Source organism: Anomaloglossus baeobatrachus, unplaced genomic scaffold (assembly GCF_048569485.1).
Source record: "Anomaloglossus baeobatrachus isolate aAnoBae1 unplaced genomic scaffold, aAnoBae1.hap1 Scaffold_452, whole genome shotgun sequence".
NCBI lineage: Eukaryota > Metazoa > Chordata > Amphibia > Anura > Aromobatidae > Anomaloglossus > Anomaloglossus baeobatrachus.
The window spans coordinates 91,520-118,147 of record NW_027443859.1 but is presented as its reverse complement, the minus strand read 5'-3'; the positions used below and the strand labels follow the sequence as shown (position 1 = coordinate 118,147).

Genomic DNA, 26,628 nt, shown 5'->3' with positions numbered 1-26,628 from the left:
TCTTCTTTGTACCCCTGTTTCATCATATTTAGACTTGGATTGTATACTATTCCTTCTGCCACAGACTCTGTGTTCTGGAAATAATCCACTGGATGACCCCATTATTTATATCAAGATGAAAAAATATCCATCTTATGCTCGCGTTTTTGTTGAGTGATAATGAATTATTTCTGTATACATCTTGCTGTATTTCTTAAAATATATATTGAGTGGTATGTTTCCATTAGACTGCAAGTTAACACTATTGTTGTTCCACGTATGATATATGATATACGGAATGGCAACACCTGTCTATTTGATGTTATTATCTATATTCTCTGTGAATATCATCTCTTGCACACATGAGCTGTTGGTCCCCGCTTCACTGCTGGTGGATTGCCATCTATGTTGCGACAGCGCGTGCACAGAATGACGCGTATCTGTTCCTGCGCATGCGCCGTGTCTGTCTGACGGCTTCTACCACCCGCGGTGTTGTGGCAAGCAACTGCGCATGCATCACTACAGAGAATGACGCAGGCGGAAGTAGTGTAGGGCGGGCATATTAAATGGACGCTTTCTATGAGGAGGACACATGTTCTCTCCCTCCCTGATGGAGCTGCAAACGGGACGCGCTGGTCTCCCAATGGCGAAACATGTGTTGACGGGCTGGGAGGAAGCTTCTGCTCTGGGACGGGGCTTTTTGGGTCTTTTCTGCTGGCATCTGAACTTTATGGTGGGTACATGTTCTCATCTGTACTAACAATGTTCTACTTTGTGTGTTATTTATGCACTTGGCACGTTTGAGACAGACTAGGAAATGGGATATAGGCAGCCCATTGTCTGCGTTTTGGAGACATGTTGATTTATATGCACTAGCCACTTTAATGTAAGATCTTTTCTGCCCTTTTTTTTTTTTATCTTGTCTGTATATAAGCAATTCTGATGTGACTGTACCCATTATACATTTATATGAGTTTGATCATGTGTATATCATGTATTGTATGCCCATTTCAAGTCCCTCCCTCTGTTACGTGTTTTTAAACACACAATTTTTATGTTTATTCACCAGAGCCCCTTTTTTCCCCCTTATTTTGATAAAAATATTTGCACATTGAACTCCCTTTCCTCCTGTTTTTCATGCATTGATATGGAGTTTGTGCGTGCGGTAATGTGACCTTGGGGTGGCACTGTAACTGCAATTATGGTCATAAAGGTTATATGGTTAATTGGACGAATTTGATAATATTATTACACCTATTACCTATTGGGATGGGATCTTGGAATAAACCTTTAAGTAAAAATGAAATAAATTGGCCTTAATGATAGATAAACTTTAATTCTTGGACAAACCCTTGAACTGGGTCCCTATGTCACTGGCTTCAAAAGTGACATCAGTAAAATCAATACACTGCTCCTCCTGAGACTGCGCCATACAGCTCTCCATAAGAAAAACATCCCAACCAGAAAGGGACATCCAACCAGAACTCCATACAACAGCCGCTTATATTATACCACAGAAGAGGATCAGTCATGTGACCAGGGGAACCACAAGCTTCAGCATTCTCCGAGAGCGAAAACCAGAAGACTCGTGGAGACACAACACGCGGTAACTACGAGCCAGAGGTGACACGTCACACAGCGGGAGGAGGGGGACGGCGGCTCACACCGCTACTCACACATTCGCTTGCAGTGCCGGCCGCTGCACCTCTTCTAAGAGAAAAATAACCGAAATAAAAAAAAAACCCATCAACTTCCGGTCTAAACAGCCTTACTTCCGGTGTGTTCTCGGTCCATCAGAAGTATGGTTCCCCCCTGTCTCGCAGTGAAAGTTCCGCTTTCGTGCAGAGTCCAGGAGCACAAGCCCGTACATAACGTAAGTGATTGGACGCGGTGCGCTCGGCTCTCGTCACGTGATTTTTTTTTTTGAACTCCATACAGTCCGTGGATGGCAGGACATGGTGTGTTTGTCCCTCCAGTCCAGTGTGCATTGTCCAGCCTGATTTCATATCGCACAGCAGTTACTTTAAAGGAAACTGTCAGGTGCAATATGCACCCAGAACCACGAGCAGTTCTGGGTATATATTGCTAATCCCTGCCTAACTGTCCCTGTATACACTAGGATAGATAAAGAGATCTTTAGAAAAAGTATTTCTAAAGATCTATTACCGTATGCTAATGAGCGAGGGGACTAGTCCCAAAAGGTTGTTAGTTCCCCGGCCAGTCAGCCCCATTAGCATGTTAGTGGGTCTGCTAACATGCTAATGAATGTATGGCACCAGAAGATGATCTGTCACCTCTCCTCAGTCATCGTGTCCTCTGGGGGATTTCGGCTCTTTGCGCATGACCCCGGAGTTTGGGTCATGCGCACTACTTCAGTTTGAAGCCGGGACGCGTACACACGGCTACATAGTGCGCATGACTGAAAGTCCGGGGTCATGCGCACTGAGTCGAAATCTCACAGAGGACGCGATGGCGGCGGATTGGTGAGTGAGATCATCCTCTGACGCTGCACATTCATTAGCATGTTAGCACGCCCACAGGGACATACTAACATGCTAATGAGGGGCGACTGGCCGGGGAACTAACGCCCAGGGGACTAGTCCCTGCGCTCATTAGCATATGGTAATAGATCTTTAGAAATACTTTTTCTAAAGATCTCTTTATCTATGCTAGTGTATACAGGGACGGTTAGGCAGGGATTAGCAATATACACCCAGAACTGCTCGTGATACTGCGTGCATATTGGACCTGACAGGTTCACTTTAAGGCTATGTGCCCACGTTGCGTTCTGTCCCTGTAGAAATTTCTGCAGCGATTAAACAGCACACGTGTGCTTCAAATCACTGCAGAAACACTGCATACTGAAAAGCTGATTTCATGCGCTCTGGATGCAGCCCCCACCACAGACAGAGGGGGGGCTGCATCCAAAGCGCACGAAAGAAGTGACATGTTGCTTTTTAGAACGCAGTGATTTGGCAGCATGCAAATCGCTTCATTCTAAAACGCAACGTGCGCATGGATTATCCACAATCTTCATAGATTGTGCTGGAGACGCAGGATGCATGCAGTTACGCTGCAGTGGAGAACGCAGCGTAACTGCATGCAAATACGCAACGTGGGCACAGAGCCTAAAGGGGTTTTCCTACTAACAAAGATCATTATAATCAGTAGATCTTTGAATAATAATTTCCACAATTGGATGTGTTTAAAAAAACTTGTCCCTATGCTGTGATAAATTATATATATATATATATATATATAAATATATATAGAAATATATATATATATATATATATACTAGAAGGTGGCCCGATTCTACGCATCGGGTATTCTAGAATTTACAAATTGTGTAGTTCATGTATGATTTTTGTTATATATATATATAGATGTTGTTGTGTGTACTTACCAAGTGTTTGTGTAGGGCGCTGTACATGTTCTGGGTGTGGCGGGGGGTGAGAGCGGTGTTGTATGTGTGTTGCGTGTGTTGCATTGTTTGTGGAGCGCTGTGTGTCTGTAGCGTTGTGTGTGTGTGTGTTGCGCGGTTTGTGTGGGTGTGGGGTGCGTGTGTGTGTTTTGGGGGAGGTATGTTTTGTGCAATGTGTGTGTTGTGCGGTATGTGCGTATATTTATGTATGCCGCGGTGTTTGTGTGTTAGGTGTTGTGTGTGTGCGGCGTTGTCTGTGTGTGTGGGTGTCTGTGTAGGGCGGTGTTTGTGTTTCCCAGTGTGTGTGTGTTGTGCAGTGTGTGTGTGTGTGTGCGTGTGTGTGTGTTGGGGGGAGGTGTGCACCTCCCATCGTGCTCCATCCCTCATGCTGCGCACCTCCCATCGTGCTCCATCCCCCATGCTGCGCACCCTCCATCGTGCTCCATCCCCCAAGCTGCGCACCCCCCATCGTGCTCCATCCGCCATGCTGCGCACCCCCCAACGTGCTCCATCCCCCATGCTGCGCACCCCCATCGTGCTCCATCCCCCATGCTGCGCATTCCCCATCGTGCTCCATCCCCTATGCTTCGCATTCCCCATCGTGCACCATCTCCCATGCTGCGCACTCCCAAACGTGCGCCATCCGCCATGCTGCGCACTCCCAAACGTGCTCCATCCGCCATGCTGCGCACTCCCAAACGTGCTCCATCCGCCATGCTGCGCACTCCCAAACGTGCTCCATCCCCTATGCTGCGCACTCCCCAGCGTGCTCCATCCGCCATGCTGCGCACTCCCAAACGTGCTCCATCCGCCATGCTGCGCACTCCCAAACGTGCTCCATCCGCCATGCTGCGCACTCCCAAACGTGCTCCATCCGACATGCTGCGCACTCCCAAACGTGGTCCATCCGCCATGCTGCGCATTCCCCATCGTGCTCCATCCCCTATGCTGCACATTCCCCATCGTGCTCCATCTCCCATGCTGCGCACTCCCAAACGTGCTCCATCCGCCATGCTGCGCACTCCCAAACGTGCGCCATCCGCCATGCTGCGCACTCCCAAACGTGCTCCATCCGCCATGCTGTGCACTCCCAAACGTGCTCCATCCGCCATGCTGCGCACTCCCAAACGTGCTCCATCCGCCATGCTGCGCACTCCCAAACGTGCTCCATCCCCTATGCTGCGCACTCCCCATCGTGCTCCATCCGCCATGCTGCGCACTCCCAAACGTGCTCCATCCGCTATGCTGCGCACTCCCCATCGTGCTCCATCCCCCATGCTGCGCATCCCCCATAGTGCTCCATCCCCCATGCTGCCCCCAGCATCAGCCTCTGTGCCCGCAGCATCAGCCTCTGTGCCCGCAGCATCAGCCTCTGTGCCCGCAGCATCAGCCTCTCTGCCCGCAGCATCAGCCTCTGTGCCCGCAGCATCAGCCTCTCTGCCCGCAGCATCAGCCTCTCTGCCCGCAGCATCAGCCTCTCTGCCCGCAGCATCAGCCTCTCTGCCCGCAGCATCAGCCTTTTCTGTCCCCAGCATCAGCCTTTTCTGTCCCCAGCATCAGCCTCTCTCCTCCCAGCCTACCCCAGCCTCAGCCTCCCCCAACATCAGCCTCTCTTCTCTCAGCCTCCCCCAGCATCAGCCTCCCCCAGCATCAGCCTACACCCTCCCAGCCTCCTCCAACATCAGCCTCCCTGTCCCAGCCTTCGACAGGATCAGCCTCTCTCCTCCCAGCCTCCCCCAGCATCAGCCTGCCCCAGCATCAGCCTACACCCTCCCAGCCTCCTCCAACATCAGCCTCCCTGTCCCAGCCTTCGCCAGGATCAGCCTCTCTCCTCCCAGCCTCCTCCAGCACGCCGTGCTTCTCTGCCGACACTCACAGATCCGATCGTATACACTCACACACACACACACACACCCACCCGATCGCATACACTCACACCCACCCGATCGCATACACTCACACCCACCCACCCGATCGCATACACTCACACCCACCCACCCGATCGCATACACTCACACACACCCGATCGCATACACTCACGCACACACACATTGACGATATTGCACATACGCGCTCACAGTCACAACATCCGGAGATACCACATGCTTCTGGCCATGTGATCTTCCGGCAGGTCCTGAAAGCTCACAGCACAGTATCGCGGCCGAGAAGCAAGCGATATCCCAGGATGTTGTGAGTGTGGATGCGATGTGTGTGTGAGGTGTGTGTGAGAGTGAGTGTGATCTGATGTGTGTGTGTGTACTCACCTGAGAGTCGGAGGTCCGTGTCAGTTGGGCCAGAGCGAGCGTGCATTGCGTGAGGGGGGCGGGGCCTGCAGAGAGCCGGGGCGAGAGGCCAATCCGTGTGGGGGGGCGGGGCCATGGCGAGCCCAGCGGCCAATCAGCTTTGTGTCACTGTAAGGACACAATGTCACCGGAAGGACACAATTTTGGAGCATGACAGACAGACAGACAGACAGAATAAGGCAATTATATATATAGATATATATATATAATGTCCCTGCTATGTACTGTGTAATGGCCGTCTCTGACCGTACAGGGACATTGTCTGATCATACCACAGATCCTGAACAGGGGGGGGGATGCAAAAGTTTATAGACATTACGTCACAGGATCACAGATGATTCATTCTGTGAGGTAAATAATTTTTCTGCCTGTTTTAAAAAAAATGTTCCTTTGCTGAGATAATCTTATATATGTGTCCCCGCTATGTACTGTGTAATGGCTGTGTCTGACCGTACAGGGACATGGTCTGATCATACCACAATTCCTGGGCCAGGGAGGAAGTAATAAAGTATACAAACATTATAGCATGGTATCACAAATTATTCCTTCTTTGAGGTAAAACATTTTTTTAAAAAACAGGCAGGAAAATGTTTTACCCACAGAAAGAATCAGCTGTGATCAGTGCTGTAATGTCTGTATACTGACATCCTCCTCTGCCCAGGAGATGTGGTATGATCAAACCATGTACCTGTACGGTCAGTCACGGCCATTACACAGTATGTAGCAGGGACACATATATAAGATTATCTCCGCACAGGAACATTTTTTTTGTTTTTTTTATACACATACAATGGTGAAATGTATTATTCCAAGATCTATTGATAAAAATCAACTTCCAAATGACCTTTTGTTCATGGGAAAAGAAAACCCCTTTAAGGCCATGTGCACACATTGAGTATTTGGTGAGTTTTTTACCTCAGTATTTGTAGCCAAATCCAGGAGTGGAACAATCAGAGGAAAAGTATAATAGAAACACGGGCACCACTCCTGTATTTATCACCCACCCCTGGTTTTAGCTACAAATACTGTATTGAAGTAAAAAAAAAATCACCAAAAACTCAACGTGTGTACGTGGCCCGACGCTGTGTGCCCACAATGAGTTTTCAATGTTGCAAAATTTCGGCAGCTATATGTATATTAGGCTAATTATTTTCTTTTACATACGTTCTTAACACTTGTTTAAACGCATGCGTTTTTTGACGCGTTTTTTCGACGTGGGTGCGTTTTTAGCGGCCAAAAACGCAGCATCAAAAAAACGGTGTGTGAACTTAGCCTTATGCTGTTTTTTGCCTTTTGTTGGTATGTCATAGCTTAAATAAAGCTGCTTTGTATTTGATACATCCTGGTATTTGGCTTTGACAAAACCTTATTGATTTACTTATAACTTTTTTGCCAACAAATTGCTGCAGGATCTGTTCTGACGAATGATTACTAGACATGTGAACTCAGCCAGTAACCGTTTGTGGCAGGTTTCAGCTGAATGGCTGGCGAGCTGTGTGTCGGACAACCACCGATCTCCTAAAGCGGGCTTTATACACTGCGATATCGGTCCCGATATCGCTAGTGTGGGTACCCGCCCCCATCTGTTGCGCGACACGGGCAAATCGCTGCCCGTGCCGCACAACATCGCCCAGACCCGTCACACATACTTACCTGCCCGGCGACGTCGCTGTGACCAGCGAACCGCCTCCTTTCTAAGGGGGCGGTCCGTGCGGCGTCACAGCGACGTCACTGAGCGGCCGCCCAATAGCAGCGGAGGGGCGGAGCTGAGCGGGACGTAACATCCCGCCCATTTCCTTCCTTCCGTATAGCGGCCGGGAGGCAGGTAAGGAGAGCTTCCTCATTCCTGCGGTGTCACACGGAGCGATGTGTGCTGCCGCAGGAACGAGGAACAACCTCGTTACTGCTGCAGTAACGATTTTTGAGAATGGACCCCCATGTCACCGATGAGCGATTTTGCAAGTTTTTGCAACGATGCAAAATCGCTCATCGGTGTCACACACAACGGCATCGCTAATGCGGCCGGATGTGCGTCACCAATTCCGTGACCCCAACGAGTTTGCATTAGCGATGTCGTAGCGTGTAAAGCCCCCTTTAGGCTAATTTCACACATCAGTTTTTGGCATCAGGCACAATCCGGCGTGTGCAAGATGCAACGGATCCGGCGCAGAACATGCAAAAACTGATGTGCCTGATCCCTTTTTTTTGACGGTTCCAATATACCTGATCCATCAAAAAACGGATCCGGCGCATCCGTTTTTGCATCCTTTTTGTCCGTTTTTTTTTACTGGATCCATTTTTTTCAATACATCGAAGCATGCTCAGTTTACAAAAACGGATCAGGCGGCCGCATCCGTTTTTTACCGCATTATGCCGGATCTGGCGTCCATAGGCTTCCATTGTAAAACACGCCGGATCCGGCGTGATGCGTTTTTTTTGCCGGACAAAAAAAGTTACAAGATACATTCCCTCCGGCCGCCGCTTTAGGCAATTATGACAGATCCGGCAAAAGCCGGATGCAACGCAAGGCCATCAGGCACAATCCAGCGCTAATACAAATCAATGGGGATAAAATGGATCCGGCGCCGGATCCGTTTTACCCATTTTTTTTCCGGATTGTGCCTGATGGAAAAAACTGATGTGTGAAATTAGCCTAATGCTGACCTATCCATCAGACACAGGAGGTCCGCGGCTATTTAGTCCCACTCAACGTATTTAATTTTCCTTTTAGTAAAGCTGAAAGGAAATTTCATGTTTTCTGTCTGTTTATCCCTCTGAATAAAGTTGATTGTTGACTGGAGAAGGAAAACTTCATGTTCATTTTATTGTCCAAGAATAGTGATGGGCGGACCAGGACTTTAAAAGTCTATATCCGTGCGGCTTAAAAAGTATCCGGGTGCCTGACCCGGCAACTTGGGAAATAAAAAAAAATAAAGCAATCACACTATACTTACGGAGTCTCCAGCGCGGCTGTAACTGCTTCTGGGTTGCTCAGTCTTCTTCCGGGGCTGCTCATTAGCCTCATACATATTCACTGCTTCCCCCGCCCACCGGCAGTTCTGGTGTCTGTGATTGGTTGCAGTCAGATGCGCCCCCAGCCTGTGGGGCAGTGTAGTTTTTGGCTGCTTGCAATCACAGAACCTATCTGTGGGTCACTGTAAAACTAAATAAATAAAGAAAAAAAGCACCAAATTCTGGTCCCCATAGACTTATATGGTGACCGGCGTCCAGCCAGATATCTGGGATCAATTCCGGGCTGGAACCGTTTTTTTTTTTTTTTTTTAAAAGTCCGGCTAAACGCGCTGATCTCATAAATCTGAGAGTCCGCCCATCACTATTTAAAAACTCTTCTAACAAAAAGGGGAGAACACCAAAGCGCCAAGTCTCTAAGTATTACTTGTCTCAACAGGGTAATGTCTCTTCTTATCCGGAACCTGCAGCATGTGATCCCTCTCCGCAGAGCCCATTTACGCAAGAATCTAGAAATTGCCAGAAAGTGTCTCCGCGTGGAGAGGTTTGATGTCGGGGTAATATGTATAAATGATACAAAGATCCGACACCTGAACAGACTTTACAGACAGCAAGACAAAGCTACGGACGTGCTGTCATTTCCATTCCATGAGGTACAGAAACAGCAGAGCAGGTTATCTGTCACCATCTCAACAGTGGGCCGTTTTTGCTCTTATTTTATGGTGGCTTCTCCCCTGAGTATTCATTTAAGAAAACAAAATCCGCCATACGGTTCCAGAGATATGGACCTTTTTATTTAGTGCTTTTTATTCTCTTTACCAAGGGGGCATGGCTCAGTTTTATAATGCAGAAGTCTAAAGATAAGCTCCAACAAATCCTTTCAGCCACACCCCCTTGGTAAATATGTCAAAAATTAGCACTAAATAAACAGATCTAGGTCTCTAGAACCATATGGTGGATTTAAAAAAAACAAACCAAAACATCTTAATACTCAATGGGAGCAACGGGAATAAAATAAACACTTTTGACCTGGTGAAAGGCTGACTTTAAAGCCCCACTCCAGAGGTTTTTTCGGTATTTCACCGCTGGAGTGCTGCTTTAAGGCTGGAGTGACTCACACGAGAATTGAGGTCGCATCACCCGTCATGGCCTGCCGCTCTCCGTACAGGAGTGTGCAGCTGCATGTATTTTTATACTGCTGCACACTCCTGCCCAAAGAGCAGCAGGCCGTGACGGGTGATGCGACTCAATTTTTGCGCGAGTCCCTTGCAATTGTGACACCGGCCTACATCTAAGTCTTATACTTACCCTCCGACGTCTTAACCTTTTTTTGTTTTCGCTGTACCATCTTGTGATGACAAATTCTGACTGGGCAGAAGTTACTTCACAAGCTCCCAAGGCAAGTCAATGTGAGCCAGAACGAGGCTCTCATAGACTTGGATTGAGTTGTGACCACTGGCGCGCTCCATGAAACACTGCCCAAGACTGACCGGAACGGTGGCGATAGAAGGTGAAGATGGCAGAGAATGAAGCCCGCTTTACACGCTACAAGATATCTTACAATGTGTCGGCGGGGTCACGTCGTAAGTGACGCACATCCGGCATCGTAAGGTATGTTGTAGCGTGTGACAGCGACGTGCAATTGCGATTGAACGAAAAAACATTCATCGCATGCACGTCGTTCATTCCTGACGAATTGAACGTCAGATCAGATTGTTCATCGTACCCGGGGTAGCATACATCGCAGTGTGTGACACCCCGGGAACGATGAACAGATCTTACCTACGTTCTGCGGCTCCGGGCCCACAATGCGGAAGGAAGGAGGTGGGCGGGATGTTTACGTCCCGCTCAGCTCCGCCCCTCCGCTTCTATTGGCCGGCTGCCGCGTGACGTCGATGTGACGCCAAACGTCCCTCCCACTCCAGGAAGTGGACGTTTGTCGCCCACAGCGAGGTCGTATGGAAGGTAAGTACCTGTGACGGGGGTTAATCGTTTGTGCGGCACGTTCAACAAATTGAACGTGCTACACATACGATGGGGGCGTTGCAAATCGCATATGATATCGTATGCGAAATTGCAACGTGTAAAGCAGGCTTGAGTATAAGACCGGGGGCAGAGGATTTAGATTTAAAGCATTCCAACGCTGAAAAAAAACCCTAAAAAATGCTGGAGTGGTGCTTTAAGTAATTGCAATGATATACAATATGTGTTGGCTACATCTGACTGTGTGTGCTCCTTGTATACTTCCAGAATTTGTGCCCCGGATTGTTACCTAATCCACCATTCCCAGATGAATACAATTTAGGAGACATTTACCTTGGAGTAGAGTTTACATATCACCAGTGTCAAGAAAAGAAGGAGGATTTTAACAATGTCTTGACTGTAAGTTATGGAGAATGCAAATCTTATGGTGTTATCGAGCTGTCAGTAACAATTCTCTGTAGCTCATAGGTTGGTTGTTGTGAGGTATGACATAGAAATAGGATCTGAGATGAGTTGGATAATAACTTGGAGATGAGCAGATCACTGTAGGCAGTAGTCAAACAGAGGATTTACTGCCTGGACCATTATACTTCTACTTGGGTTACACAAGGGGTTAAGAATGGTTTCCCCTATTCCGATTCCCCTATCCCCTTTCCGGAATTTCGCGATTACATTACAGTGAATGGAGTGAAATTTGGGGGTATACCGCAGGTACCTGCGGAAAAGAAGTGACAAGCACATTTTCTCAAGAAATTTTCTCAAGAAAATCTTCACAAAGAATTTTCTTGAGAAAAAAACGCAGTGTGCGCACAGCTATTTTTTTTCCCATAGGTTTTGCTGGGAAATGTCTGCAGAAAGATTTCAAACATTTCTCAAGAAATTTCCGCAGCAAAACCGCTTGTAAATCCGCGGGTAAAAACGCCTAGTGCGCACAGGGCCTAAGAGCAGTACTGAAGATTGAAGGGAAAAGCTCTGACAAATCTGCTGGGAAACATTTAGGCCGGCTTCACACTTGTAAGTGACTCGCACAAGTCTCGCATCGGCATCACCTGGCACGGCCACACACTCTCCTGACTGGAGCGGGTCGGCTACATGTATTTCTATGCAGCTGAGACGCTCCTGTCCAGAGAGTGTGCGGCCGTGCCAGGTGATGCCGATGCGAGACTTGCCGAGTCACTCACAAGTGTGACTCCAGCCTTAAGGGAATCTGTCACCTAATCTGAGAGCAGCATAATGTAGAGACAAAGACCCTGATTCCAGCGATGTGTCACTTACCGGGCTGCTTAGTGTAGTTTTGATAAATCACTGATTAATCAGCAGTAGATTATCATTACAGGACTACTTGGCGTGCTGCAGGTAGTCCAGCATATTCATGAGCACTGTGTAACTGCTAGATCTGCAGCAGAGAAAACAGTGATTTTATTAAAATGACAGTAAACAGCTCAGTAAGTGACACATCGCTTTAATCGGGGTCTCTGCCCCTACATTATACTGCTCTCAGATTAGATGGCAAAAACCTGGTGACATATTCCCTTTCATTCCACTGTCCAGTGTCTGCGCCTCCACCAGTAAGTATAGTCAGCGAATCTGTCACATATAAAGATTACATTTGAGTGCGTTGTTCCTTCTAGTGAATATTTGTATTTCTACTTCCAGAAGATTCACATATAAATAATTATTTTTCTCCCAGGTGACAGCAGTACACGGCTTATGTCACCTGCTTGGTTATACACATCATAGTCCAGAAGACTGGAAAAAGGTTAGTTGTTTCTTTTCTTATTAAAGAGAACCTGTCACCAGGTTTTTCCCCTAAAAGCTGTGGCCACCACCAGTGAGCCCTTATATACAGCATTCTAGAATATTGTATCTAAGAGCCCAGGCCGCTCTGTATAACATAAAAAAGATCTTCATTATACTCACCTGAGGGGTGGTCTAGTCCGATGGGAATCTCTGGCCTCGGTCCGGCGCCTCCTCTCTTCTTTCCATTACCAACCTCCTTCCCAGCTCCGTGTGGATGACTCGTCCTACATCATCTGTCGCGGGCGGAGGAGGGGACGCCGCGCTCTCCCACTGCTCGGGTCCGGCTGCTGCCGCGGCCTGCTGCTGCTCGGTGGCTCGAGCGATGGGCCGGATCCCGGGGACTTGAGCGGCGCTCCTCGCCCGTGAGTGAAAAGGGATTGGTTTTTGGGCTTGTTTATTGTCCGTGACGCCACCCACGGTTGTGGTGATTATGTGGACACCACCGCTGCTCTGTATGGGGATCCCGGGAGCGATGACAGGGAGCAGCAAAGTTGTTGGTTCTCCCCTCCGTGGGTAGGGGGTAGTTGTCCCGGGGCCCAGTGATGAGGTGGGGGATGAGGGATGGCGGGGCCGGTGCAGGGCTTGGTGGGGTGCAGGGACGCGGGGCAGCGCTGTGCCTCACGGCACTGTGGTACTCACTCAGCCTGAGACGGGGACACAGTTCTCGGTAAAACACACGGCTGGAAAGACGGTTCCCACGGACGGCTGCTGTTGCTTTTCCCCAGTAGTTGACGGTGACGGTCCCTTTTCCTGCACCTAAGTCTATGTTGGTAGCGATGGGTTCCCACCGGTAACCCGCTCCCCGGCTTGGATATGGGCCGGAGGAGCCCCTCTTTGCCCGCAGGCGCTGGCCCTGAGAAACTGGTGCCTTGGCAGTGGCGGTGTCTCTCTCTAACGGTTGGACTGTTGCCTTCAATCGGGACTTGGGTGTTGGGAGACCCAGAGGTCCCCTTCACTGACGGATTTGGCAAATTCACGGCGACTCCTAGCCTTGCCGGGATCCGAAAGGCCCCTGCCAATGGTGCTGGCTTCTCTTTGTATACCGCTCCGGTACCGCCGGGCCACCACCCGTCCACGGTCCTTTCGGCAACCTCCAAGTAGCCTCTCCTGCAGACAGTCACCGCCGTCTGCTGACCTTGCTGTTCTCAGTCCGGGGAACACACCCGGACCAACTTCAGGCTTTCTCAACTGTCACTTTTTCTGTCAACTTTAGTCCTCTCTCTTGCTCCTCTACCACTTCGCTTCCACTTCACTCACTGTTCTGTCTACACTCCTTCACTTCCCTAGCTTAACTGCCTGGTTTTCCCGCCTCCAGGGCTGTGAACTCCTCGGTGGGCGGAGCCAACCGCCTGGCCCACCCCCTGGTGTGGACATCAGCCCCTGGAGTAAGGCAACAAGGATTTTTGGTTAGCTTTGGTGTACCTATCTGGGGTGTAGGGTGTGGTGGTGTTATGACCTGTGACCCCTGGCTTGCCCAGGGCGTCACACATCCACACAGAGGCCTCCTCTGCCCTCCTGCACTTCTCTCTGCCCTGCTGAGGACAGCAAAGTATTGTAGTGCGCATGCTCGGGCCGTCTTTGACCATTCCCTGCACATTACAGTAGTTTGCTCTGCCCTCAGCAGTACAGAGAGAAGCGCATGTGCAGGAGTGCAATGGAGGCCTCTCTATGTGGATGATGTAGTAGGTAGGACACGTCATCCATATGGAGTAGGGAAAGAGGAAGGTGATGGAAGAGAGGAGGCGATGGACAGGACCATCGACGCCTATTGGGCCCAGCCACCCCACAGGTGAGTATTATAAAGGTGTTTTTATGTTCTACAGCGCAGCCTGGGCTCTTATATACAGCATTACAGAATACTGTATATAAGAGCTTACTGGTGGTGACCGCAGCTTATAGGAGAAAAACCTGGTGACTGGTTCCCTTTAACACTAGAACTACTGGACTCGTGACACCTATATAGAAATACATGGTGCAAAGTAGTCAAAATGACTACCTCAGTAGTTCTAGTGTTAAGATTTTGCTGATATTACAAGCTTTTAGCTTGACATGAGTATATAATAATGGTTTATATTTGCATTATTAATTATTATAGGGAACCTGTTAATAGATTAATGCTGCCTCAGTAACGGGCAGCATGAATCAGATGTTGGCTGCACAATTAAAGTCAGGTAAGTTTTACTCTGAAACAGTTCAGTATTTCAGAGAAAATATGAATTGAAAGGGAGACTATAGGGAGAACCTGACTCGCCCAGTGAGCTCCTCGGATAGCTTTTCCCCGGACTTCCCCACTTTATTGACAGGTGTGTCCCATATATGCCAGACAAGAACCGCGTAAGATAAGTTAAATCTCTCCCTATAGTCACCAGCCAGATTTCCAAACTATGTTTTTTCTGAAACGCCGGAATGTTTAGACCTGGCTGCAATCGCTCATCCAGCGTCTGCGTCATGCTGCCCATGATTCAATTAAATTAATCTAGTCACCGCTTTTATCGCAAAGGAAACCAATGCTTTGTGCCCTGTTACAAATCTCCAGTGCCTCCAGATAAAATGGATTGTTTCATGTTCAGTCTTCAGGAGCGCGCCTCTCCCTGCCTCCCGGCTTCCTACAAACTGGAGGCAGAGCACTAATGCTTGATTCACAGTGCAGACTAGCGGCATAGTCGTGCCCAAACTGCAAGCAGAAGCAGCTGTGCCTTCACAGCAGTCAATGACCTTAGTTACACTGAAGCTGGTCAGATTTGGAGCCAACAGTGCAGTGTCGCGAGCGGGGCGTGCAAACTATTGAGAGAGGCTGCCACATTTAAACATCCTTTAGGCTATGTGCGCACTTACCGGATTTTGCCGCGGATTTTTCGCGGGTTTGCTGCATGTTTCGCTGCAGAAAATGTTCATAACATCTCTGCAGTGAATCACCAGCAAATCCTATGGAGAAAAAAAATCCTGTGCGCACTAGGCGGAATTTGACAGCTGCATGTTTTGCTGCGGGATTCCCGCAGCAAAAACAAGTGCATGTCACTTCTTTTCCGCACATCGCTGCGGGATTTCACTCCATTGACTCCAATGTTAATCATGAAATCCCGCAGGGAATAACGCAGGCAGCAAATTCTGTGCGGTTCACTGCGTTTTCCTGCGTTATTCCCTGCGGTATTTCGCGGTTTACCTCCGGTAATGTACATCGCCTGTCTGCGGTTTTGCAGGGAAGTGATGTCATTACAGGAAGAGGAAGCGGAGCAGAGAGTAAACACAAACACACACACACACATCACAGACATAGAACACAGACATAGAACACATCACAGACACATAAAACACACATAGAAAGAAAACGGAAATATAGAAAACAAAGAACGTGGGCTCCCCTGTATTTTTACTGTCCAGCCGAGGTAAGCACACAGCGGTGGCCCGGTGTTCTCAGGCTGGGGAGGGAGAGGGGCAGGGTTAATGTCCCCCGCCTCACTCCCCCTCCCGCAGCCGAGAATATCAGCCGCAGCTGCCCCGGCACTGTCGCATGCATTATGCGGCAGCACCGGCGTGTCCTCGGCTCTTCTTGCTGCCGTGTAGCAGTGGCAGCAAGGTAATACAAGGGGTTAATGGTGGTGGATCACCGCCATTAACTCCAGGCTTGATCATGGCAGCGTCTATGTGACAGCTGACATGATCAACCCGTAAGTAAAGTGAATAAAACACAGACACCGAAAAATCCTTTATTTTAAATAAAACAAACAAGCCTCGTTCACCATTTTATTAACCCCTCCCGCACCAAAGCTCCGGCGTAATCCACACAGCTCCGGCATAATCCACAGGGTCCTGCACTGCTGACATCCAGCCGTGATGTGTCACAGACACAGCGCTGAATGAATGCAGCAGACAGCAGAGGTAATTACCGGTCATTTCCCACGGCCGGTAATGTGAACTCACTGCCGACCGTGGGAAATGCAGCGATCTGTCCTCTATCTATCTATCTATCCCTCTATCTATCCCTCTATCTATCTATCTATCTATCTATCCCTCTATCTATTCTTCTGTCTATCTATCTACTATCTCAGAATTAAATGACTTTTTTTTTTTTTTCAATGTGCTTTATTGCACTGAATGCAATAAAGCACATCCCAACCCGCACGCGGCAATACCGCGAACAATACCGCGGTGAAACCGCAGCAAACCGCAGCAAACCGCATGCGGTTTTCGGGTGCGGTTTGCCGCGGTTTTTTACCGCGGGTGCGGTAATCTTTGAGAGCATGCGGAATTTTCTCAAGAAAATTCCATTTCCCAGTGCGCACATAGCCTTAAACTACGAAACAAGCTGTAAATAATAAGGGTAAAAACTCTCTTCACTCTCATATAAAAGTATTTTGCAATATTGCTTGTATTACAATTTTACTCATTAATAAAGAGAATATCCCTTTAAACAAGTTTTCTCATGTTCATTAAAGATTAAAAATGCTTGTACAAACAGGCAACTTTACAATGTACTTGTCATTAAAAATCCTGTCCTCAAAAATGGATATTTCTTTGTCGCTCCATTGGGAGACCCAGACAATTGGGTGTATAGCTTCTGCCTCCGGAGGCCACACAAAGTATTACACTTTAAAAAGTGTAACCCCTCCCCTCTGCCTATACACCCACCCGTGCATCACGGGTCCATCAGTTTTATGCTTTGTGTTGAAGGAGGCACACATTCACGCAAGCTCCACATTTTAGTCAGCAGCAGCTGCTGATTTTTATCGGATGGAAGAAAAGAGGGCCCCTCACAGGGCCCCCGGCATGCTCCCTTCTCACCCCACTAATGTCGGCGGTGCTGTTAAGGTTGAGGTACCCATTGCGGGTACACAGGCTGGAGCCACATGCCGTTTTCCTTCCCCATCCCTTTGAGGCTCTGGGAGAAGTGGGATCCAAACCGGTCACCAGGCACTGGAACCGGGCTCCCTCCGCAGCCCCTGGGGGAATCTGACGGACAGGAGACTGAGTCTTATCAGGGACAGGCCCTGCATCTAAATAGGTACTCTGTGTCCCCTTGGGGTCGGCGCTGGAGCGCCTGTGTAACAAACGCTGCAGCGGCTGCTGTGTTTTGTTGTGGCGCCGGGACTACCGCGCCGACCGCACCTGTTTGCCGGCCGCGGCTATTAAATTTAGTCCCCGGCTTCTCCGGCCTAGTACGATAACTTCCGCCCCCGGGCCTGCCAGTCAGGGGTAAGGGCGGGACGCTCGACTGCACGTCGGGAGTGAGGGCTGGAGCATACTTTGATATCCTCCTCCCCCCTCACTGAGCACTGTGGGGCATCAGATTCCCGCACTTTTTAGGTCACGCCCACGGCTCCCTCCTCCTCTCGGAACGCTGGCAGCCATTGTTATAACACTGCTGCCGGTGGAGGAATACAGAGCAAGCTCTGGGAGGCCCAGGCAGGGAATCTGGTGGTCACACAACCGCTTTGGGCGGTCGGTAAGCAGCACCGTTAGGTGCTGGCCCCCTTGGGTGCCGAAGTGTATATATATATATAGTTATACTGTATACATTTTCTCTGTTCGGCCGCATTATTGCCTGTGGCTATATACCCTCACTGATTACTCTAAGGGGAGACAACAGCATGTCGTCCGCAAAGAGCAAGGGTGCCAAGGCACAGGCTTATTTTGCAACCTGTACCTCTTGTGCGGCAATGTTACCTGCAGGTTCCACCTACCCTCATTGTGTGCAATGCTCGGCCCCTGTGGCACTCACTCAGCCGGAGCCCCGGGCACTGGTGGGACCCTCGGCTCAGGTAGAACAGACGGCTTCCACTGGCCAGGTGACAGGAACAGAGTTTGCAGTTTTGGCTGACAAACTCTCTGCGTCACTTTCACAATCCATGGCTCAGTCTATGGATAAATGGTCTGCTAAGATATATTAGAAGCCTTGCAGTCCAGACCGGTAACACAGGCCCAGGACGCTGTGCGTTCATCGCCCCCAGGCCCATCTCGGTCGGCGCAGCAAAGTGCTCCTGAGGTGACACCTAGGTCCCACGGTGAAGACTCCGACTCGGACCACAGTACCAGACCGGCTAAGCGGGCTCGCTGGAGACCTTCCTCGACTTCGTCACGCTGCTCAGGGTCTCAGCATGAGGACTCCCTGGAGGATGAAGCGGAGGTCGCAGCTCAGGGCTCTGACCCTGACGTTGCTCTCAATCTTGATACACCTGAAGGGGACGCCATAGTAAATGACCTTATAGCGTCCATCAACCAGGTGCTAGAACTTTCTCCTCCAACTCCACCTATAGAGGAGTCGGCTTCACAGCAGGAGAAACACCAGTTTAGGTTTCCCAAACGTTCAAGGAGTGCGTTTTTCGATCACTCTAACTTCAGAGATGCTGTCCAGAAGCACAGAGCATTTCCGGACAAGCGCTTTACTAAGCGCCTTAATGACACACGTTACCCCTTCCCCCCTGACGTAGTTAAGGGGTGGGCTCAGTGTCCCAAAGTGGATCCTCCAGTCTCTAGACTGGCGGCTAGATCAGTAGTATCAGTGGCAGACGGCTCATCGCTCAAGGATGCCACTGACAGGCAAATAGAGCTCCTGATGAAATCCATCTACGAAGCCATAGGCGCGTCTTTTGCTCCGGCATTCGCAGCCGTGTGGGCACTCCAAGCTATCTCAGCTTGTCTGTCTGAGATTAATGCGGTCGCACATACCTCGACCCCGCAGGTTGGGTCTTTGACTTCTCAGGCGTTGGTTTTTTCGTCCTACGCCATGAACGCCGTCCTGGACTCTGCAAGCCGCACGGCGGTAGCATCCGCCAATTCGGTGGCAGTCCGCAGGGCCATGTGGCTACGCGAATGGAAGGCAGACTCTGCTTCCAAGAAATTCTTAACCGGTTTGCCATTTTCTGGCGACCGTTTGTTTGGCGAGCAATTGGACGAAATTATTAAACAATCCAAGGGAAAGGACTCGTCCTTACCCCAGTCTAAACCAAACAGACCTCAGCAGCGAAAGATTCAACCGAGGTTTCGGTCCTTTCGGCCCTCAGCCGGACCCCATTCCTCCACGTCCAACAGGTCACAGAAGGGCCAGAGGAACTCTTCTGCATGGCGGTCTAAGTCACGTCCTAAAAAGACCGCCGGAGGAACCGCCCCCAAGGCGGCATCCTCATGACTTTCGGCCTCCCCAAACCGCATCCTCGGTCGGTGGCAGGCTCTCCCGCTTTTGTGACGCCTGGTGGCCACATGTCCAAGACCGATGGGTGAGAGACATTCTGTCTCACGGTTACAGGATAGAGCTCAGTTCTCATCCTCCGACTCGTTTCTTCAGAACATCTCCGCCCCCCGAGCGAGCCGATGCTCTGATTCAGGCGGTGAATACTCTGAAGGCAGAAAGAGTGGTGATTCCCGTTCCCCCTCAGGAACATGGTCACGGCTTCTACTCCAACTTGTTCGTGGTGCCAAAAAAGGACGGATCATTCCGTCCCGTTCTGGACCTCAAACTCCTCAACAAACATGTCAGAACCAGACGGTTCCGGATGGAATCTCTCCGCTCTGTCATCACCTCGATGTCCCAGGGAGACTTCCTAGCTTCAATCGACATCAGGGATGCTTATCTCCATGTGCCGATTGCACCAGAGCATCAACGCTTCCTGCGTTTTGCCATCAAAGACGAACACCTTCAATTCGTAGCACTGCCTTTCGGACTGGCGACAGCCCCACGGGTCTTCACCAAGGTCATGGCAGCAGTAGGGGCGGTCCTGCACTCTCAGGGCCACTCGGTGATCCCTTACTTAGACGATCTTCTAGTCAAGGCACCCTCCCGGGGGGCATGCCAACACAGCCTGACCATTGCCCTGGAGACTCTCCAGAGGTTTGGGTGGATCATCAATTTCCAAAAGTCAAAATTGACGCCGACCCAAACGCTAACTTACCTCGGGATGGAGTTTCATACTCTCTCGGCGATAGTGAAGCTACCGCTGGACAAACAGCGTTCACTACAGACAGGGGTGCACTCTCTCCTTCGAGCCCAGTCACACCCCCTGAGGCGACTCATGCACTTCCTAGGGAAAATGGTGGCAGCAATGGAAGCAGTGCCCTTTGCGCAGTTTCATCTGCGTCCACTTCAATGGGACATTCTCCGCAAATGGGACAGGAGGTCGACGTCCCTAGACAGGAGCGTCTCCCTTTCACGGGCAGCCAAAACCTCTCTTCAGTGGTGGCTTCTTCCCACTTCTTTGTCGAAGGGAAAATCATTCCTGCCCCCATCCTGGGCTGTGGTCACGACGGACGCGAGTCTGTCAGGGTGGGGGAAGTGGTCTTCCTCCACCACAGGGCTCAGGGAACCTGGACTCCGACAGAGTCCTCCCTTCAGATCAATGTCCTGGAGATAAGGGCAGTGTATCTAGCCCTAAAGGCGTTCCAGCGGTGGCTGGAGGGCAGGCAGATCCGAATACAGTCGGACAACGCCACGGCGGTTGCGTACATCAACCACCAGGGCGGCACACGCAGTCGTCAAGCCTTCCAAGAAGTTCGGCGGATTCTGCTGTGGGCGGAAGCCACAGACTCCACCATCTCCGCGGTTCACATCCCGGGCGTAGAAAACTGGGAAGCAGACTTTCTCAGTCGCCAGGGCATGGACGCAGGGGAATGGTCTCTTCACCCGGACGTGTTTCAAGAGATCTGTTGCCGCTGGGGAACGCCGGACGTCGATCTAATGGCGTCTCGGCACAACAACAAGGTCCCGGCATTCATGGCACGGTCTCAAGATCACAGAGCTCTGGCGGCAGACGCCTTAGTTCAGGATTGGTCGCAGTTTCGACTGCCTTATGTATTTCCTCCTCTGGCACTGCTGCCCAGAGTGTTACGCAAGATCAGGTCCGACTGCCGCCGCGCCATCCTCATCGCTCCAGACTTGCCGAGGCGGTCGTGGTACCCGGATCTGTGGCATCTCACGGTGGGTCAACCGTGGGTACTGCCAGACCGGCCAGACTTGCTGTCTCAAGGGCCATTTTTCCATCTGAATTCTGCGGCCCTCAACCTGACTGTGTGGCCATTGAGTCCTGGCTCCTAGCGTCCTCAGGGTTATCTCAAGATGTCATTGCCACTATGAGACAGGCCAGGAAACTAACGTCCGCCAAGATCTACCACAGGACTTGGAGGATCTTCTTATCCTGGTGCTCTGATCGGGGTTTTACTCCCTGGCCGTTTACCTTGCCCACGTTTCTTTCCTTCCTTCAATCTGGAATGGACAAGGGTTTGTCTCTCGGCTCCCTCAAGGGACAAGTATCGGCGCTTTCCGTGTTCTTTCAAAAGCGTCTAGCCAGGCTTCCGCAGGTCCGCACGTTCCTGCAGGGGGTGGCCCACATAGTCCCACCTTACAAGCGTCCGCTAGAACCCTGGGATCTTAACAGGGTGCTCACGGCTCTCCAGAAGCCACCTTTCGAGCCGATGCGTGATGTCTCTCTATCACGCCTTTCACAGAAGGTGGCCTTCCTAGTGGCAGTCACTTCACTTAGGAGAGTGTCTGAGTTAGCAGCGCTGTCATGCAAAGCCCCCTTCCTGGTGTTTCACCAGGATAAGGTGGTTCTGCGTCCGGTCCCGGAATTTCTCCCTAAGGTGGTATCCCCTTTTCATCTCAATCAGGATATCTCCTTACCTTCCTTTTGCCCTCATCCAGTTCACCAAGGTGAAAAGGATCTGCACTTGTTGGATCTCGTGAGAGCACTCAGGCTCTACATTTCTCGCACGGCGCCCCTGCGCCGTTCGGATGCGCTCTTTGTCCTGGTCGCTGGCCAGCGTAAGGGGTCGCAGGCTTCCAAGTCAACCTTGGCTCGGTGGATCAAGGAACCGATTCTTGAAGCCTACCGTTCATCTGGACTTACGATTCCTTCAGGGCTGAAAGCCCATTCTACCAGAGCCGTAGGTGCGTCCTGGGCATTGCGGCACCAGGCTACGGCTCAGCAGGTGTGTCAGGCGGCTACCTGGTCGAGTCTGCACACTTTCACAAAACACTATCAGGTGCATGCCTATGCTTCGGCAGATGCCAGCCTAGGTAGGCGAGTCCTTCAGGCGGCGATTGCCCACCTGTAAGAAGGGGCCGTTTTTCGGCTCTTTTTATCGAGGTATTCTTTTACCCAACCCAGGGACTGCTTTTGGACGTCCCAATTGTCTGGGTCTCCCAATGGAGCGACAAAGAAGAAGGGAATTTTGTTTACTTACCGTAAATTCCTTTTCATCTAGCTCCAATTGGGAGACCCAGCACCCGCCCCTGTTCCCTTCGGGCTTTTGTTCTTTTGTGTACACATGTTGTTCATGTTGAATTGTTCTTTTGGTTCATGGTTTTAGTTCTCCGAACATCCTTCGGGTTGAATTTACCTTAGACCAATTTATAAGTTTCCTCCTTCCTGCTTTGGCACCAAAACTGATGGGCCCGTGATGCACGGGAGGGTGTATAGGCAGAGGGGAGGGGTTACACTTTTTAAAGTGTAATACTTTGTGTGGCCTCCGGAGGCAGAAGCTATACACCCAATTGTCTGGGTCTCCCAATTGGAGCTAGAAGAAAAGGAATTTACGGTAAGTAAACAAAATTCCCTTCATTTTTAGTTGTACAGTTGATTGCTTGTTGCCTTGGTTACCGACCACTTTAGTGGCTTTTCCCTAGGCAAGAAGCAGGTGATTAAAGGCTTTTTACTATACAGTTTGTAAATGCCACTCTGAAGTTGTCTGGGTCCGGCCTGCTTCAGTGTCCTTGCACTTCTTCCATGCTGCAGAGGCAGAATTGCCCCTACTAGCCAGAAGGGAAAGAAGACGGTTTAGACCAGTAGTGCAACCATACTGGAGGTGTTAACTGTCATTGTACATTCCATCTGGCAAGCAGAAATCCTGGAGTCAGAGGCACGGTGCGCATCAGAAGACAGAAGATGTGCATACACATTTAAAGGGGTTGTCCACTACTAGGACAACCCCTTCTGTTTCACATTTCCCCCAGGTAAAATAATAAAGACTATACTTGTATCCCTTACTGGCGCCCTTCTAACAGTGCCGTGGTTCGCGTTCCCATTGCTCATGTGGGGTTTTGACATCATGAGAGCCCCGCATCCAATCTGTGCCAGCTTCCTTCTCCCCATCTTCGGACCAAACGAATAATCAACAGGAAGTGAGCTCACTTCCTGTTGATTAACTCATTTGGTCCTAAGGCGTTGAGAAGGAAGCTGGCGCTGATTGGATGCGGGGCTCGCATGACGTCACAACTCCATGTGATCTCCAGCACCTCGAGCCCGTACATAGCTAGAAGGGCGCCGGTATGGGAGGTAATTATATTCTTTATTATTTTACCTTCGAGAAATATGTGGAATTAAAGAGGTTGTCCTAGTAGTGGATAACCCCTTTAAGTACAGCCACAAATGGGATGTCTATAAGAAATGCCCCTCCTTATTTCCTACGAATGGGTGACCAAGCCATATTATATGTATTCCAGGAGACTGTGGTCCACAGAGAATCCCATTTACATGTTGATTATGTTTCTGCTCTGGATTTGAGGGCATATAATCAGCAACCTGTTATGTTGTGTATTTCTCATTTCATCCCTGGCGATCAGGCAAAATTTGTGCTGCTGCTCCCCAATACTGCTTTTATTTTTCATCTGTTGTAGAAAGGTCTTCTGGCCTCTGGGGACACCGCTAGTCTCTATGCTCCATAGTGTATACGTTTTTTTTTTTATAAAGGAACACTAATATAAAAGTTAACCCAAGATTTTATATATTTAGTATTAATGAATATTAATAAATTCTAGTTATTTTCATATCGTTTGTTCACTCTCACAGATGTTTGAGAAGGAAAGTGAAGTTCTAATGGAGATAAACCGAGCGACTGGATCTGCACTTAGCCCACTGACGTCAGAGCATTACGACCAAGAATAATATCACTTCCATGTCATGAGCTGCACGGAGAACAGAGAAAGCGGCGTCTGAGAAACGGGAATTATATACATACGTCATGCATCAATTATAGGACATGATGGTTAGCGATAATTGTAGGATTCTGCACTTTATACTATCCCAGATGATTCCCTAATCCATCACTACCAGCTGATTGCAATATTAGAATCACTATCCTGGGGATGAGTTCCATTATTAGGAGAGCCAAGAAACAAGGGAGGATTCTGATATTGCCGTGACTGTACATTATCCAGTTTGCAAATCTAATGGTGATTTTTTTTACATTGGATAACAATTTTTCTTAGCCCAATTATACGTTGTCATGAAGAATGACATCGGCAAAAATGAGTTACATGATCTCAGTAGATTTAGACAAAAAGTTCTAAAAGTCTGATCAGAAGAGAAAGAAGACTGAGGCCGGGTCACTCGAGCGTATGAATATTCATCCGATTTTCATCCAGAAAGCTTTAACTCATGTTGTCGTCAATGTGTCCGTTTTTTATGTCCATGTGCAATCCCTTTTCAGACATCTACATTAAAAAATGTACAGGATCAAATAGAGTTTCCTTAGTTCATATTGGAAATTTAATATATTAAGCTGAATGTATGTATGAATGTGTACATGTATTGGAGTGTGTGTGTGTGTGTGTGTGTGTGTGTGTGTGTGTGTGTGTGTGTCCGCTAAAGGAATCCGCACCGTCTCATTTACAATCATGACATTTTTCACAGCCACCTCATGTGACTTAGGGAACGTCATAGACTATGTTTTGAGGGGAAAATTTAACCTCGTGTTTAAAATAAATAGAAGTAGATGGACAGAGAGAGAGAGAAAGACAGACACAGAGAGACAGACAGACACTTAGTTACTAACACTGGGTACTACAGCTAGTGTATTCATAAAAATCAGATTAAATCAACATGTGTGTGGAATCAGGGTTTTTTCTTTAGATCCATAGACTTCTATGGGTGAGTTTCATTCGGCATTCAGATAAGCATAGTGCATGCTGCAATTACTGAGCGTCTGTGTAAAAAAATGTCATCTGAAAAGCCCTATTGAGTCACACTGATTTTACTCAGACGGCACGCATCTGCACAATACTCTGGTCTGAACAGGCCTTTAGACTGAGTTCACACAGTACAGACGAGGGGCAGCACAAACAGTTTCCATGAACAAATTATTTGATAAGTTTTCCTCCACCAAAACCCTATGTACATGTAGTGGACCTTTCATGTAATGCATTTTAGGGCTGCACATTTCTAATCAGCAGTTTCACTGTTAGGTTAAGTTGAAGGCATCTAAGCAGTATCTGCACGCAGGCTCCCCCAACCTTCTTGTGACAATGATATTCCTGCTCATATCATATGTGGCACAGAGGTCTGTGACGGCAGAAAAGTAGTCTTTGTACCCTCCAGACTTGTTCTCCAAACTATATCTCACTACAGATGTATCCAAGTGTAACTTGATAAATATCGCCTCACCTTAATAACTCATTACAGAAAAAACATAATTTAAAGGGGATGTCCACCTCTGGGGACATTTTTTTTTTTTTTTTTTTACTTAACTGCATGTATGCAAAGCTAAAAATCACTTTTGTAGTTCAGTTTAATTAAAAAAAAAAAAAAATAGTTTTGCTTATACAGGACAATCATTCATCTAGATGTCCTCAAGAGTCAGAAGGGCTTCATCAGAGAAAATAACTTTGCAGGAAGTACAAGTCCAGGGACTGGACGGGAGAGATCACAGACAGAAGAGGGCCCTTGTGCAAGAAGAATATATGGGCCCTTTGCAGCCCAAGAGCTCATAAAAATGCAAAGTTGCACCTGCTTTTGGGGTATAAATGGGCCCCCAGACCTCTTGGGTCCCTGTACGGCCGCACAGGATACACCAATGGTATCTCTGCCCCCGTGTGCAGTGCGCCTTTCTGATGCAGGGACGCGTACACCCGGCTTCAGAGGTTAAGTGATGTGAGGGAACAAAGCTGCGCATGTGCAAGATTTGTACAGGGCTGGCAATGACACCGGCTCTTGTAAATCATGTTATCAAGTCCACAGGGGCCTGATAACACACTATGTGGGCCGACTAGTCAGGGAAACTAACGCCCCCGCCCCTGTGACTAGTTGAAGGGGTAATGTTCATAAGATAAACTGACTTTAGAAATATGACCAGAAGTGTCGGTGACTTCGGATCATGTGTACTGAGCCTAAACCCGGCGTCTGAGTCCGTGACAACAAACACAGGTATGCGTATCACCACTGATGACGCTGGCCATTCAACAGC

At 49.1% G+C, this 26,628-nt stretch overlaps 1 protein-coding gene across 1 annotated transcript; it reads left to right on the top strand.

Annotated features, from left to right (window-relative positions):
• The first annotated feature begins 1,815 nt into the window (after nucleotides 1-1,815).
• Nucleotides 1,816-24,451, top strand: LOC142280476 (endoribonuclease YbeY-like). The gene is made up of 5 exons (XM_075332737.1): nucleotides 1,816-1,852; nucleotides 9,116-9,329; nucleotides 10,927-11,058; nucleotides 12,350-12,418; nucleotides 24,237-24,451. Exons 2-5 carry the CDS (start codon nucleotides 9,120-9,122, stop codon nucleotides 24,330-24,332), a joined length of 507 nt encoding a protein of 168 aa, XP_075188852.1. The 5' UTR covers nucleotides 1,816-1,852; nucleotides 9,116-9,119; the 3' UTR covers nucleotides 24,333-24,451.
• The last annotated feature ends 2,177 nt before the right edge of the window (nucleotides 24,452-26,628 follow it).

What these genes read in the sequence shown, in the direction of transcription:
- LOC142280476 (XM_075332737.1), top strand. Translation starts at nt 9,120, where the DNA reads ATGTCTCTTCTTATCCGGAACCTGCAGCATGTGATCCCTCTCCGCAGA. An exon ending in ATTTTAACAATGTCTTGACT is followed by an intron (nt 11,059 to 12,349) that starts GTAAGTTATGGA and finishes TTTTTCTCCCAG; the next exon opens with GTGACAGCAGTACACGGCTT. An exon ending in GTCCAGAAGACTGGAAAAAG is followed by an intron (nt 12,419 to 24,236) that starts GTTAGTTGTTTC and finishes TCACTCTCACAG; the next exon opens with ATGTTTGAGAAGGAAAGTGA.